Below are 17,111 nucleotides of genomic sequence, written 5' to 3' on the forward strand. Positions count from 1 at the left end.
AACTAGGGCGAGCCAGTCCAGGTTTGGGTCCAGCTGCCTGCTTGTGGGAGGCTCAGAATCACCGGGTTTGTGTTGGGTTTGCTCTGTGTGCTATTTTGTGTCCGTCTTCAGTTCTGTGGGGTCTGCACTTGTAGAGCAGGAGAGGGCTCACTGCATCTCCCATCAGGCTGGGCCCCAGCTCTGTGCTCAGTTCCTTACCTCAGGCCGAGTAGGTTCTCTGGGTATTGTTCAGAGATGTTTGTCTAGCCCTGACTGGCCATCTGCCGGCTTGGGGCCCCTACCAGACTGGCCCACCCAGGGAGCCCCAGGGGTTCTTGGGGGGGAGATGGAGGATAGGGGCCCAGGAACATGCCCATGGGAACATTCCTCCTTGCCTGGGGGTACCCACAGACAGTGCAGTGACTGGTGACTGTCCACTCTGGGTATGGCTTCAGGCAGGCACTGGTGGACCACTATAGCAAGTTGTCTGCAGAGGCAGCTCGTCGGGAGCAGAGGGCACTGTGGAGAATCCAGAGGCACCGATTGGAAAGTGCACGGCTTCGTTTTTTCCTAGAAGATGAAAAGCGTGTCCAGGTATTGTAGTGACGTTAAGTAGCAGCTCTTTGAAGGGTGCCATGTGTGTCTGAGCTTCTGAAATGGCACAGGGCTTGTACCCCTCCTCAGCCTGCCACAGGCGCTGTGCTGTCTCTCGGTGCCAGATGCAGGGGGTGACCAGGCATCTGCTGATCCAGCATAAGCACCATCACCAGCGTGTGTGGGCAGCAGGGCTGTGGCTTCCATGGGCCAGGGAGGGCCTGTGGAGAGTGTGCTGGGCTAGGTGCCAGCTCTGCTTGTCATGCACAGAGGCTGCTACCTGTGTCCCACTGGCTTAATTTCAGGAGATGCTGAAGAACGTGGCTGAGGTTTGCCAGCCCCAGGAGCTGCTGGGTCACCTCCCAGGTACCTGCTCCCAGGTAAGGACTAGAGCAGGACTGAGGGCCCCAGCGGGAGAGCTGAATGTGGGGAGTGGGGTTAGATGGCTCTGGGAGACCTGAGACCAGGCTAGGTCAATGCCCTGTTGCAGGTCACATCTCCAGGCCCCGAGCACCCAGACAGAGGTCCTACCTGTAATTCAGCACCCACAGAGCTGCACTTGGCTGCCTGGGATTGTCCAGGCAGGCCGAGTGTGCCCGCTACGCAGGCCATTGAGTCTCCAGCAGTTGGGGCTGGTGGCTCAGGGACCAGACTGGCAGAGGGGGCTGAGCCGTTCTCTGCTGGCCTCAGCATCACAGACTTCCTGCCCTTGGGTCCCAGCGCTGAGCAGCCTGTGCAGACCAACAGGGCCCTTCCCCTGGAGGAGGCGCTGCAGACCATCAGCTCAGACCTGCCTGCCGTTTCCCCTGGGGAGGCCCATGCCACAGCTGGCACACAGCCTGCCCAGCCACAGGAGTACGACTTCAGCACCGTCCTGAGGCCAGCTGCGGCCACCTCACCTTCCCCAGGTCCCCTTCAGGCTGTTGAGGGCAGCTTGGGCCCTGAGGAGCACGCGCCATGGGAGGGCACGCACGAGGGCACACAGATGGCTCTGTCCCCCCCACTCAGGCATGTCACCTCTGAGGAGGGAAGCAACCAGCCCACAGGGCAGCTCCATAGGCACGTGTCAGATGCCAGCATCAGGGTTGGCGAGAACATGCCAGACGTGGCTCCCTCTCGGCCACGGTGGAACGTCCACGGGCACGTGTCGGATGCCAGCATCAGGGTGGGGGAGAACATGCCAGACGTGGCTCCCTCCCGCCCACGGTGGAACGTCCACGGGCACGTGTCGGATGCCAGCATCAGGGTGGGGGAGAACATGCCAGACGTGGCTCCCTCCCGGCCACGGTGGAACGTCCACGGGCACGTGTCGGATGCCAGCATCAGGGTGGGGGAGAACATGCCAGACGTGGCTCCCTCCCGCCCACGGTGGAACGTCCACGGGCACGTGTCGGATGCCAGCATCAGAGTCGGGGAGAACATGCCAGACGTGGCTCCCTCCCGGCCGCGGTGGAACGTCCACGGGCACGTGTCGGATGCCAGCATCAGAGTCGGGGAGAACATGCCAGACGTGGCTCCCTCCCGGCCGCGGTGGAACGTCCACGGGCACGTGTCAGATGCCAGCATCAGGGTGGGGGAGAACATGCTAGAAGCTGAGCCCATCCCACCCTGGCCCCACCAGAACCCTCCTAGCCACGAGTCCCAGGCAGGCTCAAGCCTGGAAGTACAGAACCCTGCCCTGGAACATGGGCCACGGCTACCTGTAGACACGGAGCCTTCCATCTGCTGTCCCAAAGTGGGCAGCCTGCAGAACTTGCCCTCTGTTGCGTCCAAGTCCAGCACTTTGGGAGACAGTGTCTCTGAGGAGCCAGGTCAGAGAGGTGGTGGTCAGGCTGGGGACATTGGGGCCCACAAACTGGGGAGGGCACAGGAGTGTGGAAAGTTGCCCCTAGGTGCCAAGTCTATTAACCAGGACCAAATCCCTTGTGGGGCATGTGTGGGGACTCCCTGGGCCACCCATGCTGTGTATCCTGGGCAGATGCTCAGCTCTGATGTCCCTTCTACTCATTTGTGTCCACTCAGGTGCAGGGAAGAATGGTGACAATGATGACCTCTCTCCAAGCTGGCCTCCAAACTCTCAGGTTGGAAGGACACAGCCTGGGGAGGGGAGCATGCAGGGAGCCCCACATGCCCTTTTCCAACACAAACCCAAGGGGGCCTGGGAGCAGCTGCTGGGCGGGGTGCCCACCTTGAGTTTGGATTCTCAGGAAGGCACAGCTGCCCCGAGCAGCCCTGAGGCAGCAGCTGAGGTGGAGGCGCTGCGCTGGGGCAAGGAGCAGGCCTATGTGGCAGGCCTGGCCAGTCGGTACCACCTGGAGCAGTACCCGGACAGCTACGAGTCCATGTGTGAGTCACTGTCCACCCGCTGGTAAGGCAGGAGCCCCAGGCCAGTGCGCCTCCATGCTGCAATGACAGCTGCCTTGTTCTCTGCAGCAGAGGCCCCCGCTGCCCACCTGGTACGCCACGTGCTTCCCCGGGCCTTCGCCTTCCCCGTGGACCCCTGGGTGCAGTCGGCTGTGGACGAGACCACGGTGCAGTTGACCGAGCTGCTGACGCTGCCGGTGCTCATGCAGCGCTCCCTTACTGCCCCGCTGGCTGCCCAGTGAGTGTGCGCCCCTCCTCGCCCCGCCCGCCCGTCACGGCCCCGCCCCGCCCGTCATGACCCCGCCCCTCGCCCCGCCCCAGCGTCTCCCTGGTGAACCAAGCTGCAGTTGACTACTTCTTTGCGGAGCTGCACCTGGAGGCGCACTTTGAGGCTTTGCGGCACTTCCTGCTGATGGAGGATGGGGAGTTTGCCCAGTCCCTGAGTGACCTGCTCTTTGAGAAGGTGAACCCTGGTTGTGGAGTTGGGGGGAATTGTGCCAGAGGGGAGCCCCACAATAGCGGCAGTTTGGTGCTGGCCCGGGGCCCACCCCGGCTGCCCTCCAGACACCACAGCCCCTGGCAGCTTGGAGCTTGGCTGCCTGACTGTGGGACAGCCTGGGGCATTGGTGACCAGGCAGGCACCAGCCCTACCTAGGAGGCCTGGCTTGTACTTGGCACTCCTGGGGACTCTGTCCCTTTCCTGCCTCAGCTCGGGGCTGGGCAGACACCTGGGGAACTGCTCAACCCACTGGTCCTCAACTGCATCCTGAGCAAGGCCCTCCAGTACAGCCTCCATGGGGACACCCCACATGCCACCAACCTCTCCTTCGCCCTCAAGTACCTGCCTGAAGTGTTTGCTCCCAATGCCCCGGATGTGCTGAGCTGCCTGGAGCTCAGGTACAAGGTCAGCAGCACATCGTGAGCAGCCGTCATAGGGAGGCCTGTCCTGTGGGGCCAGCACTGACCAGGGCTTCCCGAGCAGGTCGACTGGCCCCTCAACATCGTCATCACCGAGAACTGCCTGAGCAAGTACAGCGGCATCTTCTCCTTCCTGCTGCAGCTGAAGCTCATGATGTGGACGCTCAAGGACATCTGCTTCCACCTCAAGCGCACAGGTGAGGTCTTTCTGGAGCCACTTGCCCTGTGTGGGGGCTCCAGGCTGTGCTCACCCTCTGTCCTCTGCCAGCCCTGGTGAGCCACGCAGCTGGCTCAGTGCAGTTCCGCCAGCTGCAGCTGTTCAAACACGAGATGCAGCACTTTGTGAAGGTCACCCAGGGCTACATCGCCAACCAGATCCTGCATGTCAGCTGGTGTGAGTTCAGGGCCCGGCTGGCCACAGTGGGCAACCTTGAGGAGATCCAGCGCGCCCATGCAGAGTATCTGCACAAGGCTGTCTTCAGGTGAGGCCCAGACACCCAAGGGAGGGACACTGCAAGGCCAGCAGCCTACCAGAAGCCCTGCCCTTCCCTAGGGGCCTGCTCACTGAGAAGGCAGCACCGGTCATGAACATCATCCATAGCATTTTCAGCCTGGTGCTGAAGTTCCGCAGCCAGCTCATCTCCCAGGCCTGGGGCCCAGCCAGTGGCCCCCGGGGTGCTGAGCACCCCAACTTTGCTCTCATGCAGCAGTCCTACAGTACCTTCAAGTACTACTCCCACTTCCTCTTCAAAGGTGAGCCTTCCCCTGGCCAGGCAGGGTGGGGGCAGCCAGGCACAGGCAGGGCAGAAGCCTGAGCAGCCCGCTGCCTCCACAGTGGTGACCAAGTTGGTGAACCGTGGTTACCAGCCCCACCTCGAGGACTTCTTGCTGCGCATCAACTTCAACAGCTACTACCAGGACGCCTGAGGAGCCTCTCCCGGCAGGGGCTGGGCAGGGAAGGAGGCAGAGCCGCCACAGGCCTGAGGAAGCTGAGTTTTATTTAGGGACCTGGCCCAGACCTTCTTTGAGGATGAGGTGGACAGGGGGCTGCCACTGCTGCCCCAAGGCCTCGCCCCCTCTGCATCACCTGCAAGGAGGTGGAGCCCTTGTCCCCACACTCGGAGAGCTGGACTCAGGTAGTGCTGCTGAGCTGGCTTCCAACAGAGACTGGTCAGGGTCTGACTGGAGGCCTCTGCCATCATGGAGAGAAGCTAGGGGCAGCCTGGCACATCTCGGCAGTTCAGCAGCACTGAGCGCCTCAGGAGAGGCCGAGGCACTACGAGGATCATGTCACACACAGCTCTGCTGCCCAGAGTGGGGGCTTGCTGCTATAGGACTGTCCCCCAGGGACTGCCTCCGCAGCCTCAGAGCCTCCAGCCGCTTCCCCATCGCTGTGGTAAGGAGATTCCAGCAGCTTCAGCACCCGCCGTACCTGGAGGGAGAGTCCAGGTGAGGGATGCTGGCCAGCCCACCCTCCCAGGGACAGAGTGAGGACAGGGGCATGCTTGCCTCTGAGAAGTCCCCCTTCTCGGCGGCCTCGATGGCGCTCTGTGCGATGTAGTTCCTCAGGACGTACTTGGGGTTGTTGGCCTTCATCACGCGCACTCGCTCTGCCTGCCAGGCCGCCACATCGCCGGCACCCTCCATGTCCCTCTCCAGCCGGACTCTAGAATCACAGCCCAGCTGCTCTTTCAGCAGGAGCAGCCACAGGGCGCCCATGCAGGATCATCTGCAACCACCTGAGCCGTGGCCGCGGCACAGAGCAGCAGGCACCCTGCAACCCTGCGTTCGGGGCTCACCGGTATTCTTGCAGCCAGTCAGCCCAACGGCCCCTGTTCCTGCTCTGCAGCTCCTCGGGGCTCAACTGCTCCAGCCGTGACTGCTGCTCCACACGGTCCAGCTCCCTTGCCAGGTTTGCCTGGGTGCCAATGAGTGCGAAGAGCTGTGGGTTCGACTGCGCCAGCATGAGCATCATGGAGAGCTGCCTGGGGGAGGAGGCATGAGCCTGCAGCCAGGGCCGCTATCCTTTGCCCCAGGTGGGCACCAGCTGCAGGTCTGCTGCTTGGGGTGTCAGCTCACATGCTAACAAAGCGTGTCCTCCTGGATAATCACCAGCCCCAGAGCATAATGCCTGTCACTCCCCACTAAACTCCTTTCTGTGTGACCGGCCTGTGGTTCTTATTCAGAAGCCACCACCAGCACTGCCGGGGTCTCATCCCGAGTCTGAGCAGCATCTTGAGGTGTGGTCTGCCTGGGATCTGAGTGCTGCAGGCTCTTGCCAGGTATACCACAGCTGCCTGGATGCCCACTATCCCCATCCAACCTGTGCCCCACCCACATCCGTATCCCTGGGCTTTCCTCTGACCAACAGGCCCAAGTCACAGTTGGGACCTAACTGCCCCCATTCCCAGGAGAAGGCTTGTGTGGGTCCCCTAGGACTAGCCGTCTCCAGCCATCCCCAAGATCTTTGTTTCTGAATGCCCGTCCCCTTCTGAAAGCAAACCCCATGGTAGAAAGTACCCACCGGGGATCCATCTGGGGCCGGAAGGCAAGCCTCAGCTCCTCCAGGGAGGCGCACTGCGAGGTCAGGGTGGTCAGGAATTCAGCCAAGCCAGGTGACTGTGGCTCGATGGGGAAGGAGCTCAGCAAGGAGAAGGTGTTTGTGAAGTCGGCACCTGTACACAAGCTGCTCAGGTGGAGGCTGGTAGACGCCAGCCCCACACTCCCTCGAGGCCAACCCATGTCCCCTCTCCAGTGTGTGCTGGGCCCTGACCCCTCAGCTACCACTCATCTGCTATGGTTTCCTGTGATTCTGTAGGTTGTCCCCGAAACAGATAACAGACACAGCTGTCCTTGCCTGCAACGGGAGCCATTGCCACCCTCAGCCTTGTGTGTCAAGGCTGGGCACAGGAACCATGGCATCCCCTAAGAAGGAAACTAAAGAAAACAAGGGACCAAAGTAGCATGCTCGGGCGGGGATGGGCAGGGAGGTGGTCAACAAGAGCAGTCATGGAGAATGAGGGACAAAGTTCAAGACATACAGAAAACAGAGCAGAACAGCCCAAGTGCTTCCCTTGGTAACCATGTCTGCATCATGGATCCAGAGACAGGTGACCACATGCTGTCCATAGGGGCTGGCCTGAGACAAGATGAGACTCCTAAGCAATGTGACCCAAGGGGCTGAGGCCACTCTGAAGTCAGATAAAACAGGCCAGGCCCAAACTGTAACAGACAGCACAGCCACCACATCAGGAAGATGTGGAAGTGACCAAGCACGTAGTTAGCGAAGCTGGAGGAGAAACAGCAGTTCCACAGAAGGTGCTGGCTTCTAAGAATATGGCACTCAGTAATGCGCAGACCATCTGGGCAAGAGCAGGGAATACCCTAGCTCTGAAGTGCACAGGGGCTTCTGCCGCGGGCACTGTCTAGGCCACAATGGGATGAAGCTAGATACCACTTCAGTGCTCTGTCCTGTTAGTTTCATTAACAGGAAGGAAAAGGGAATCATATTTTTGGTGGTACCAGAGATTGAACCCAGGGGTGCTCTACCATTAAGCTACATCCACAGACCTTTTTAAGATTATTTTTAATTCTGAGACAGTCTTGCTAAGGTGCCCAGTCTGACCTGGAACATAAGACCAAAATTAGCAAAAGCGAAAGAAATCTGGTTATAAGGATCAGAGGGGAAATGAACAGTGGGAAAAGTAATAGACAATGAAAGCAGGAGTTGGTTCTTGTAGTAAAAGATCAACAAAATTGGCTGGGCGCACGTTTGTAATCCGAGCAGCTCAGCAATGGTGAGGCACTAAGCAACTCAGTGAGACCCTGTCTCTAAATAAAATACAAAACAGGGCTGGGATGTGGCTCACTGGGCGAGTGTCTGAGTTTAATCCCCAGTACCTCCCCCCCCCCCCGAAAAAAAAATCAGACAAGAGGAGGGGATGCATCAAATGTGCAAGTGTGTGTCACTGGTGGGGAGTGAAGGGGGAATTCATGGAGGACACTGCCCACTCTCATTTGTGAAGTGCCCGGTGTGGAATGGGGCCTGCAGGGGCTGAGGTGGAGCTCCCCTTCAGACAGGAGGTTCTGCCAGGCACAGTGGCCACACCTGTAACACCATCTGCACAGCTTACTGGAACCTTGTCTCAATACAAAATAGGGCTGAGGATGGGGCTCAGTGGTCGAGTGTCCCCAAGTTCAATCCCCAGTACCAAAAGTAATAATAATGATAATAAGGTCTGGACATATGCTACAAGAGCCAGTCATGGTCACACTTGGAAAGTGGAATGGTGGGTGTCAGGGCTGTGAGGGCTGTAAGGGTTGGAGTTTCAAGGAGGCCAAGTTTGGGTTCAGGATGGTGGTGGTGGCTGCCTGGCATTCAGACGTGCTCAAAGCCACTGAGTATGTATTTCTAAAATGGTCAATAGGGGCCAGGCCTGCAAGCCCAGCTGCTGAGGCAGAATGATCGTAAGTCCAAGGCCTCAGCAACTTAACAAGACATTGTCTCTAAAAGGACTCGGGGTGCAGCTCAGTGGTAAAGCACCACTGGGTTCAGTCCCCAGTACCTGCCCCCCACAAAAAAAAAGGTGAAAAGAGAAAATTGCGAATTTGCCCACAGTAATAATGCCAGAACTGGCTGCAACGTGTGCCCACTCACCAGTCTGGTGCATGGTCTCCAGGAGCCTGGCCACCAGTGCTCCATCCCCGTCCTGTGCCACATGTACGAGGCCGAGCTTACGGCGCATCTTCTGCAGGTAGTGCCTTTGGAACTCAGAGTCAAACTCCTCCTCCAGGGCGGCTTCAGCTAGTTCGTGGGGCAGCTCGGGCACCAGTGCCTCCGCCAGCTTCCGCAGGTTCCACTTGCACACCTCGGGCTGCCTGCTGTACGAGTAGCGCCCGGCGTCGTCCGAAGCATTGCACACGTGGTCAGGGTCATACCTGCCACACAGGCCAGACTGTGGTGCTGTGAAGGACACACCCAGAGGGCAGGCCCTGTGTGGCCACCACCCTGTCCTGCCCTGACCCTGGATGGCCCTGGTTCTTCTACCTACACCTCAAGTGCAGGAGAGCTGGGCTCTCCTCAGCCCGCCAGGGGCCAGACAGCCCTGACATCCTGCCCACCACCTGTGCCCAACCCCACGGGGGAGGGAACCTTTCTAAAATGCACAGACAGCTCACACTGCTTTTGCTCAAAACCCTCCGGGAGATTCCTGCTTCCAGGAATGGCCAGTCAGACGTTAAGAATTAAACACTGAAAAAAGACTTGTGCACACAATCCCCACGCCCCAGGTCAGATGCTCCCTGCCTTCCCTCACCCTGTGACTGCGGCTGGGGCCTGCACCTCAGGGGTTAGTTCCTAGGTGGGCAGCAGGCTGCCTATAGCTCACCACTTACAGCCCAAGGGACGGCTCACCTGTCCAGGAAGCCAAAAGGCCCATAGTCGATGGTAAGCCCCACGATGCTCATGTTGTCAGTGTTGAGCACGCCATGGCAGAAGCCCACACACTGCCACTCGGCCACCATGCGGGCTGTGCGTCGTATCACCTGGGGAAGGACAGGTGCTGGCAGCCCCCTCCCTGGTCCTGCCCCACCCCCCCAAAGCCAGCAGTGTTCTGAGTGATTCCTGCTCTCTACCCAGGGCCCCTGTAGTCCCTGCTCAGTGTTCCAGGAGAGGTGTGTCTGGGTAAGCTGGCACGTGGGGCCTCAGCTGCCACTTACACCACCTTCCGTTCCTCATATGCTCACCATTTTGGTTTTTAACCAAACCAGAAAAATCAGGCAACCGATTTGGTTGGGCAGACTTGGGCCCATTATAAAGGCCCCATGGGGGGCTGGGGATGTGGCTCAAGCGGTAACATGCTCGCCTGGCATGTGTGGAGCGCTGGGTTCGATCCTCAGCACCACATAAAAATTAAAAAATAAAGATGTTGTGTCCACCGAAAACTGAAAAATAAATATTAAAAAGTTCTCTCTCATAAATAAATAAAGGCCCCATGGGTACCAGTAAGGAACATGCCACCTGGCACAATGTGCTGGGTCCAGGCTGAGGTGCCCTGCAAGCTGCTGCCTATCCACACTGGGTGCCACATGGTGGGGTGTGCCCACCAGCCCTGCTGCTCACCCAGCACTCCCGCCACATGTGCTGCTGGAGAACAGGAGTCTCAGGATGCGGGCTGCCTCCAGGGCCCTCACTCTACCATGCCCTTGCCCAGCAGGGTCCTGCATGTGTCTTGTTTCATGTCAGAGCACAGATGCTCCCGAGAACTGGGCAGCACTGTCCTTTCAGCTTCACTGTCAGACCAAAGCTCAGAGGGATGGAGCAAGCTGACCAGACCACCTACCCACACCTGTGCCATGTGGCTGAGCCGGCCAGAGGAGGGACCTGTTGTGTAATGGGCCCACCGACACCTGCTTAGAGCCACTGCTGCTGACCTGTGGTGGCCCAGCCCAAGCCACTGGGCAGATGGGCCTGAACCTGCCCTGGCTGCAGTGGCTCCATGGTGGTCTGGCCCTTGGAGACGACCCCTGCATACCTTACCTGGCCTGGACCTTCCTCTTTCCCTCTGCCCACTGAGGCTGCAGGCTGTGGGCCAGACCAGGTGATAACCTGACGAGTGTGCTGTCTGTGGCAGGGGCAGGGGCCCTGTGGGAGGCCAACCTTATGGGTAACTGAGTTACACTCCCCAGCTGGGTGCTGAGGTGCTCAGTCACAGAAATGGATGTGTCTTGCTACAGCTCCACGGGTGAAGCTATGCTCACCTGTTCCTTTGTAATCTAACCCCTTGCCCTGTTTAGGATAGAATCTTCCATGGAAGTGCCTTGTGTGTGTCCCCTTCTCTTACTATGCCCTTGGGTATGGCCTACCCAGGTGTCAGTCAACCTGCTGACAGTGGACATCATGAAGATAGACTCAGCCCCCTGAAACCTGACCCCTTGTCTCATTTGAATAGCTTCTCCTCAATAAAAGGGGTCAGTGCCTGCTCTTGCGCTCTCTTTCTGTGGACCCTTAAGGTCAGAGGAGCTGTCACAGCAACCCCAAAGAAAAAGGTATTTGTGTCTCTTGTGTGGTTATTTCGTGCAGCCCAGTTTAACTAGAGTGACCCCTGAGCCTTTTAGTCACGAGAAAAGAAACCTGGCAGGGCCCAGACCCAACTTGGGCAATCCCTGTCTCCCCCAGATGACAACAGGCCAGTCCTCCCCTCCAACGCTCTCCCCAGGCCAGGGCCTTGCTGGCTCCTGCAGATATACCCAGCACACAGACCCCTCAAGGACACTCAAGTACCACAGTGCCCCGGGCCCCAGCAGTGCTCACAGCCTGACTAGTGTGCTTGCCAGATGCCCAAGCCACAAGGCTGCAGGAGAGGATGGCACCTGGGCAAAAGCTTTGTCCATGGCTGAAATGACTGTGTTCAGCAGTGGGTGGGGCCCTGCTATGGTTTAGATGGGAGTGTCCTCCAAAAGTTTATGTGCAGACACTGCAGGAAGGCTTACCGTGAAGTACCTGGGTTGGGAGGGCCCTGGCACAGTGCACTGATGGCCTGTGGGAACGAGCTGGTGGTGATTGAAGGCACAGGGTGTGGCTGGAGGAGGGGTCACTGGGGTGTGCCTTGGGGGTGTCTGTCTTGAGCTCTGCTCTCTGCTTCCTGGTGCCATGTCCTGAGCTCCTCCCTCGTCACACCCTCCTGCCATGATGTTCTTTCTGCCTCACCTGGGGCCCTGGGGAGTGGAGCCTGCTGACTTAGACTGAGACCTCGGAAATCAGGAGCTCCCAGACTTTTCCTTCTCTAAAATCAGGTCTTTTGGTCACAACAGCAAAAAAACTGACTGAAACAGGCCTCAAGTTCCTGGGCATAGGGGCCCGTGGGTGCTTGGCCTCCACCTACCTCTCGGAAGAAGGCCACGTTCCTCTGCACATGGTCGCTGCAGTGGGCGTGGGCAGCCTGGATTTCAGGGTAGAAAGAGCCAATCACATAGTCAAGCATCTGGACTCTGATGTCATTCCGTCCCACGCTGGGACCTGCACGGCCCGTATGCTCATCAGCAGGCTTAAAAATCTCAAAGGATCCAAACCTGGAGGGAAGACCCAGGTGTTTGACAATTCAGAGACCCCAGCACCTTGTAAGAAAAATAAAAAAGAAGCCAGCTGAGGCCCTGCAGGAAAGCACCCTGGTCAGGCAGCAGGCCACCAGCTCTGAAGGCCCAGGTGCACCTGGATCCTGGCTCATTTTCAGGCAGACAGCTCCTACTCTGGCAGCCCAGAGATGGCCACAGCTTCTTCTGCCCTACTCCAGCATCCTGGCAGGGAGGACAGGGTGGGTTCTAGGCTGCAGGCGGTTGCTGTCATACTGGGATTGCTTCTGGCAACTAGTGGGCCGAGGCCGAGAGGCTGCGGGTATTGCAGAGACAAAACAGCCTCCAGCAGGCATCATCAGAGCCACCACAAGGCAGACCTGGGCCCTGGTTCCTCCCACTCCCCCTCTGGTCAGAAAGGCCAGAGACGCTCACAGTCTATCTCAGGCATGAGCAGCTGGTGGCTGTTGGGGACCTGGCAGAATGGGAGAACCACAAGGTGAGCCCAGCTCTTGGTTCAGGGAACCAGTTCTGAAGGTGCCAGAAGTCAGGCAGCGAGGTGATGGCAGAGATGAGATGAGGATAATGCTGAGGTTCCTCATGGTCAGAAACAGCTTTACACGTATGGGAAAACCAGCCAGATGCGCTGGCGCACGGCTGTAACCCCAGTGGCTTGCAAGGCTGAGGCAGGAATAAGGCCCTAAGCAACTTAATGAGACCCTGTTTCTAAATAAAATATAAAAAAAGGGGCTGGGGATGTGGCTCAGTGGTTGAGTGCCTTTGGGCTTAATCAATCCTCAGTACCAAGCAAAACAACCTTCCTCAGCACTTGAGAGACTGTGGTGAACTCGTTATTGTTTTCAATAAATACAGATGTTTACATGTTGTTCTCAGCTGTCCTGAGAGGGCCTGAGAGCAGGGAGCATCGAGGACTGTGTGGCCCAGGGCCTGGGGTAGGAAAGCACCAGAAAGGACTCCGGTCACCCAGCAGCTGGACTGCGTCTGGACAGGTAAGGATGACCACAAGGACTACAGCACACCTGCTTTTTATCAGCCTGTTTGTTTATATGACACTGAGCCCATTTCCTTGGCCAATTTTAGGTAGTTCCTTGTCTTACACTCCTAGGAATCTCCTTTTGGACAGCCCCTCCTCCCAGGCATGGTCCTGTGGGGTCCCTCTGTCCAGCCAGCCCCACTGTCTACCAGGATGGGACAACCAACCTCCTGCACTGAGTCTCTCCTGGGGCATGGAATACCAGTCTGCTGGCTCCTCTGTTCTGCGCGACCTTCCGGCTGCACAAGCGCAGTAACTCTACAAGCAGGCGTGCAGGCAGGCCCGGAGGACCAGCATTACCTGATAAAGGTGGGAGCCATTCGCAACACAACTGTGCACTTTTCGTGTTTTGGATTACCATCATAGAACACGTCACGAACCACCGTGGACTCAGATGTGACGCAGGCCCCAGCCCGTGTGGTGGGAACCCCCAGGTGGAACATGGCCTCACTGCAGAGAAATTCCCGGATGCTCGACCGCAAGACTTTGCGGCCATCGGCCTGTCTGAAATCAAACACAGAGGCCAGTGCCTGTCAGACAGGTGTCCACTTGAGCAAAGACACACCCAAATGACACTCTCAGCCAAATGGTTCTTGTGCAGCTCCAACAGCACTGTGAACAAAGGCCACCTCAGACGATTCCAGACATTGTGTGCCCAGGTCTAAGAGCCACACAATCCAGCCCCGTGGAGGACAGAGAAGACCCCACTAGCCCCAAGCACACACTCGAGCCTGCAGGCTTTACTCACAGAAATGTATTAATTTATTCACAGAAATGTTCTTATTACAATGCACAGATACACACCAGCACTATTTGCAGTACAGAGAAAACTGAATCAGCCCCTGAGAAGGTGAGCTTGGAGGCTCCGCTCATCAAGGTGGGGTGGACACCCCAACAGCTCCGCCCCCAGCACAACCAGCAGCAGGAGGCCAGGCCCCAAGCACAGTGGGCAGAATAGCACACGGGCACACAGTGGCTGCATCTGCTCCTGGTGACAGGCCCAGGGAGGTGCTGCCCATCAGCCAGCCAGCCAGCCCGAGAACAGGCCACAGCAGCAGAACTGCACTCTGCTCTGGTCAGCTTTGCACGGCTTGAACTTCTGCACTGAGCCTGTTTCTCTTTTAGAAGTAGAACATAAAAAAGGAAAGCAGGGGCAGCAGCGCACACAACACTTGGACGGGCCATGTCTAGGTCATGCTGATCTCCAAGGGCCCTGTCCAGAACCCATACAAACCCACGGTATGCCCAGGGAAGGGCTGTGGTGGTGGTAGCTGGAAACACAGCAAAGGCAGATGTCAAGGAACAAGCCCACCTGGGAAGGTGAGCAGTGTCGCTTCCCTCAGCTGGATACCGGGGGACAGGGTACCACAGGGTGGACTGCTGTCCACAGGCATGAGACTGGATGCTGGGCTCAGCCCTAGACTGGTTGGTTCTACAGGCCAAGGGCCTTAAGGTGCTGGGTGTGGGAAGCCAACCTTACGGGTGACTGAGTTACACTCCCCAGCTGGGTGCTGAGGCGCTCAGTCACAGAAATGGGTGTGTCTTGCTACAGCCCCATGGGTGAAGCTATGCTTACCTGTTCCTTTGTAATCTAACCCCTTGCCCTGTTTAGGATAGAATCTTCCATGAAAGTGCCTTGTGTGTGTCCCCTTCTCTTACTATGCCCTTGGGTGTGGCCTACCCAGGTGTCAGTGGACATCATGAAGACAGACTCAGCCCCCTGAAACCTGACCCCTTGCCTCATTTGAATAGCTTCTCCTCAATAAAAGGGGTCAGCGCGTGCTCTATTTCTGTGGCCCCTTAAGGTCAGAGGAGCCGTCACAGCAACCCCAAAGAAAAAGGTATTTGTGTCTCTTGTGTGGTTATTTCGTGCAGCCCAGTTTAACTAGAGTGACCCCTGAGCCTTTTAATCACGAGAACAGAACCCGGCAGCTGGGCAGACCTGGAGGAGGGCTCACTCCAGGCTCAACTAACACTTCTGGAGACCTAGAGGGGCCAGGCAGTGAACCAGGCTGGGGGGTGACGGTGCCCACCTTGGGTGCCTCAGTCTCATCTGCCCCTTACTTGCCATCTCCTGGGCTCAGAGGAACTAGGCCAGGGCCTATGTCTCCCAGGGCACGCCACCCCTCCTAGCTATGGGAGTTGCTCCTTAGCCCAGCAAGACGCCTCAAGGTGGCCCAGGAGCCAGCACAGTCCAGCTCACCTGGAATCTGATAAAGCCAGCCGCGGGTCCTGTGAGCCCTGTGTTGGATATTCACACTGTGGTTCTGGCTTTTGGTTTGTGAACCTTGTCCTCGGCAAGTAGGCACGCTGCCTTGCTTTGGGACCGAAGCCCAGGTATGGAGTTCCCTGAGCTGCCAGTAGAGGCCTGTCCTGGAACCCCAACAGCCACAGTAGGCAGGGGTGAGAACAACCTACCTGCCCCTCAAAGTCACACCTCGAGGCTCACAACCACCAGGGGCCCCAGCCTCATCCAGAACTGCTGAGGCCACAGAAGGGTAGGCCGAGCCTGAGCAAGGGCCCAAAGACCCCCTTCCTCTTCAAGGAAATGTTTTAGAAGCTATGGTAGCGCACACCCAGGTCCCTGTTACTTGGAGGCCAAGGCAGGACAACGGCAAATTTGAGGCCAGCCTGGGCAGCTTAGCCAAAGTATTTTACCACACCTCAGGTCTTGAAACACTGAATAAACCCCCCCAAGTCTCTAAACATAAAAAGCGTTTTCTGGGCTGGGTGTCTAGGAGGCAGGCCTGCCATGGGACAAGCTCTACTGGGATAGGCTGGTTCGCACCACCTGTGTGCCTCCTCAGGGTGACCAGAAAGGGCCGGCCCAGGAGAATGCACACAGGGAAGGTGGGTCTGAGGAGCTTCTGTCCCCCAGAGGGTAGGGTGAGCCCACAGGGGCCTCGGTGAAGGAACACCAGCTGAGACGCTGCGGGGAGGGAGGCGGCCCAGGTGGCACTGGAGGGAGGAGCACGCGCCTGGGAAGCCCGGGTAAACATGACATCATGACAGTAATTCGTGGAACTAGCTCTAAAGTCCTCTGCGTGTCATGAGGATAGCGTGGATGGCCATCAGTGCTGTGTTCTTAACGGAAAGATGCTTCATCCGACAGAAGGGGCAGTGGGACCGCCCCGCACCGCCAGTCAGCAGGAGCCCAGGCAGAGCCGGGGGCGGCTTTGTCCCCGGTCCCTTCGCCAGGACACGCTACCCACCACGACACCCTTCCAAGATAAAGGCTGGCCCAACTCAGGAGGAAAGCGCTACTGGGCACGAACACGTCCCACCCGCCTCACTGCAGGGCGCGGGCGCGGCCGAGGGTCACCCGCCTCCCCGAGCCCCCGCGCACCTGGAGAAGGGCGTGGGGCCGGCGCCCTTGAGCTGCAGCTCCCAGCGCTCGCCGGCCGCCGTGCACACCTCGCCCAGGTACATGGCGGCGCCGTCGCCCAGCTGCCCCGCGAACTGCCCGAACTGGTGCCCGCAGTAGCAGTGCGCGGCCGGCTCGGCGCCGGGCAGCAGCGCGTTGCCGCTGAAGAAGAGCGCGGCCTCGGCCTCCGCCTCGGCCTCGCGCCCGGCGGCCTCCAGCCCCAGCAGCGCCAGCGCCGACCCCGACAGCGCCACGACGCGCGGCTGCTGCAGCGGAGCGGGGCGCGCGCGGCTGAAGCAGGCCCCGGGCACGAGCCGCGGCGCAGACGGGGCGCCCTCGGGGCCCGGCGGCGGCGTCTCCACCGGCAGCAGGCGCAGAGCGCGGTTGTCGAAGCGCAGCCCCGCCAGCCAGCGCGGCGCGGGCTCCATGGCGGCGGCCCAGGCAGAGCAGGGCGCGGGCGGCGGGCGGCCCAGAGGCAGCGGCCAGACGCCGGCGACCGCGAGCGAGGCTAGACGCGCGGCCCGGAGCGAGGCCATCCGCCGAGCCGCGCCGCCCGCCGGAAGCCCCACTGTCCCGGTCGGAAGTCCCGCCCCACGTGACGCCCTTTCGCTGGGGGGCGGTGTCCGCAGCCGCGCCTGCGCAGGCCGCGCCCCTAGGATTGGCTCTGATGGGGGGGCTCGTCCATCTTTCTGCACCGCGGGGTGCCCGTCGCCCATCGCCCTCGAGGGCCGGGGTCGAGCTCTAGTCTGCAGTGGCCACGGCTGGCTC

General features: G+C 59.1%; 2 protein-coding genes and 1 long non-coding RNA gene across 10 annotated transcripts in view; 1 reads left to right on the top strand and 2 right to left on the bottom strand.

The window, feature by feature from the left end:
- Nucleotides 1-2,901, bottom strand: part of LOC120886903 (uncharacterized) — a 4,193-nt gene extending 1,292 nt beyond the window's left edge. Inside the window, exons 1-2 of the long non-coding RNA XR_013439996.1 lie at nt 2,762-2,901; nt 389-2,372 (exon numbers count right to left, since the gene is read on the bottom strand). This is a non-coding gene — a long non-coding RNA (uncharacterized LOC120886903). The remainder of the gene's footprint in view (nt 1-388; nt 2,373-2,761) is intronic.
- Tubgcp6 (tubulin gamma complex component 6) overlaps nt 1-6,019 on the top strand; it is a 21,622-nt gene extending 15,603 nt beyond the window's left edge. For 2 of the 8 annotated variants that reach the window (XM_078052298.1, XM_078052303.1), the window contains 11 exons: nt 435-573; nt 879-953; nt 1,046-2,384; nt 2,596-2,919; nt 3,007-3,175; nt 3,259-3,400; nt 3,647-3,841; nt 3,920-4,052; nt 4,124-4,337; nt 4,409-4,608; nt 4,691-6,019. In XM_078052298.1, coding sequence (XP_077908424.1) covers nt 435-573; nt 879-953; nt 1,046-2,384; nt 2,596-2,919; nt 3,007-3,175; nt 3,259-3,400; nt 3,647-3,841; nt 3,920-4,052; nt 4,124-4,337; nt 4,409-4,608; nt 4,691-4,782 — 3,022 coding nt within the window. In that variant the 3' untranslated portion in view covers nt 4,783-6,019. Of the gene's footprint in view, nt 1-434; nt 574-878; nt 954-1,045; nt 2,385-2,595; nt 2,920-3,006; nt 3,176-3,258; nt 3,401-3,646; nt 3,842-3,919; nt 4,099-4,123; nt 4,338-4,408; nt 4,609-4,690 lie in introns of those variants that run through there. The other 6 variants (XM_078052300.1, XM_078052304.1, XM_078052299.1 and 3 more) reach the window with 6 other exon arrangements.
- On the bottom strand, nt 4,833-16,922 carry Selenoo (selenoprotein O). Its single transcript, XM_078052327.1, has 9 exons — nt 16,326-16,922; nt 13,280-13,483; nt 11,739-11,925; nt 9,269-9,399; nt 8,513-8,793; nt 6,380-6,530; nt 5,655-5,840; nt 5,365-5,521; nt 4,833-5,287 (listed from the first exon to the last, which is right to left on the bottom strand). The coding sequence occupies exons 1-9, from the start codon at nt 16,877-16,879 to the stop codon at nt 5,132-5,134; spliced, it is 2,007 nt and encodes a 668-aa protein (XP_077908453.1). The 5' UTR covers nt 16,880-16,922; the 3' UTR covers nt 4,833-5,131.
- Between the last annotated feature and the right edge of the window lie 189 nt (nt 16,923-17,111).

The sequence above is a fragment of the Ictidomys tridecemlineatus genome, chromosome 6, assembly GCF_052094955.1.
Source record: "Ictidomys tridecemlineatus isolate mIctTri1 chromosome 6, mIctTri1.hap1, whole genome shotgun sequence".
Classification (NCBI taxonomy): Eukaryota; Metazoa; Chordata; class Mammalia; order Rodentia; family Sciuridae; genus Ictidomys; species Ictidomys tridecemlineatus.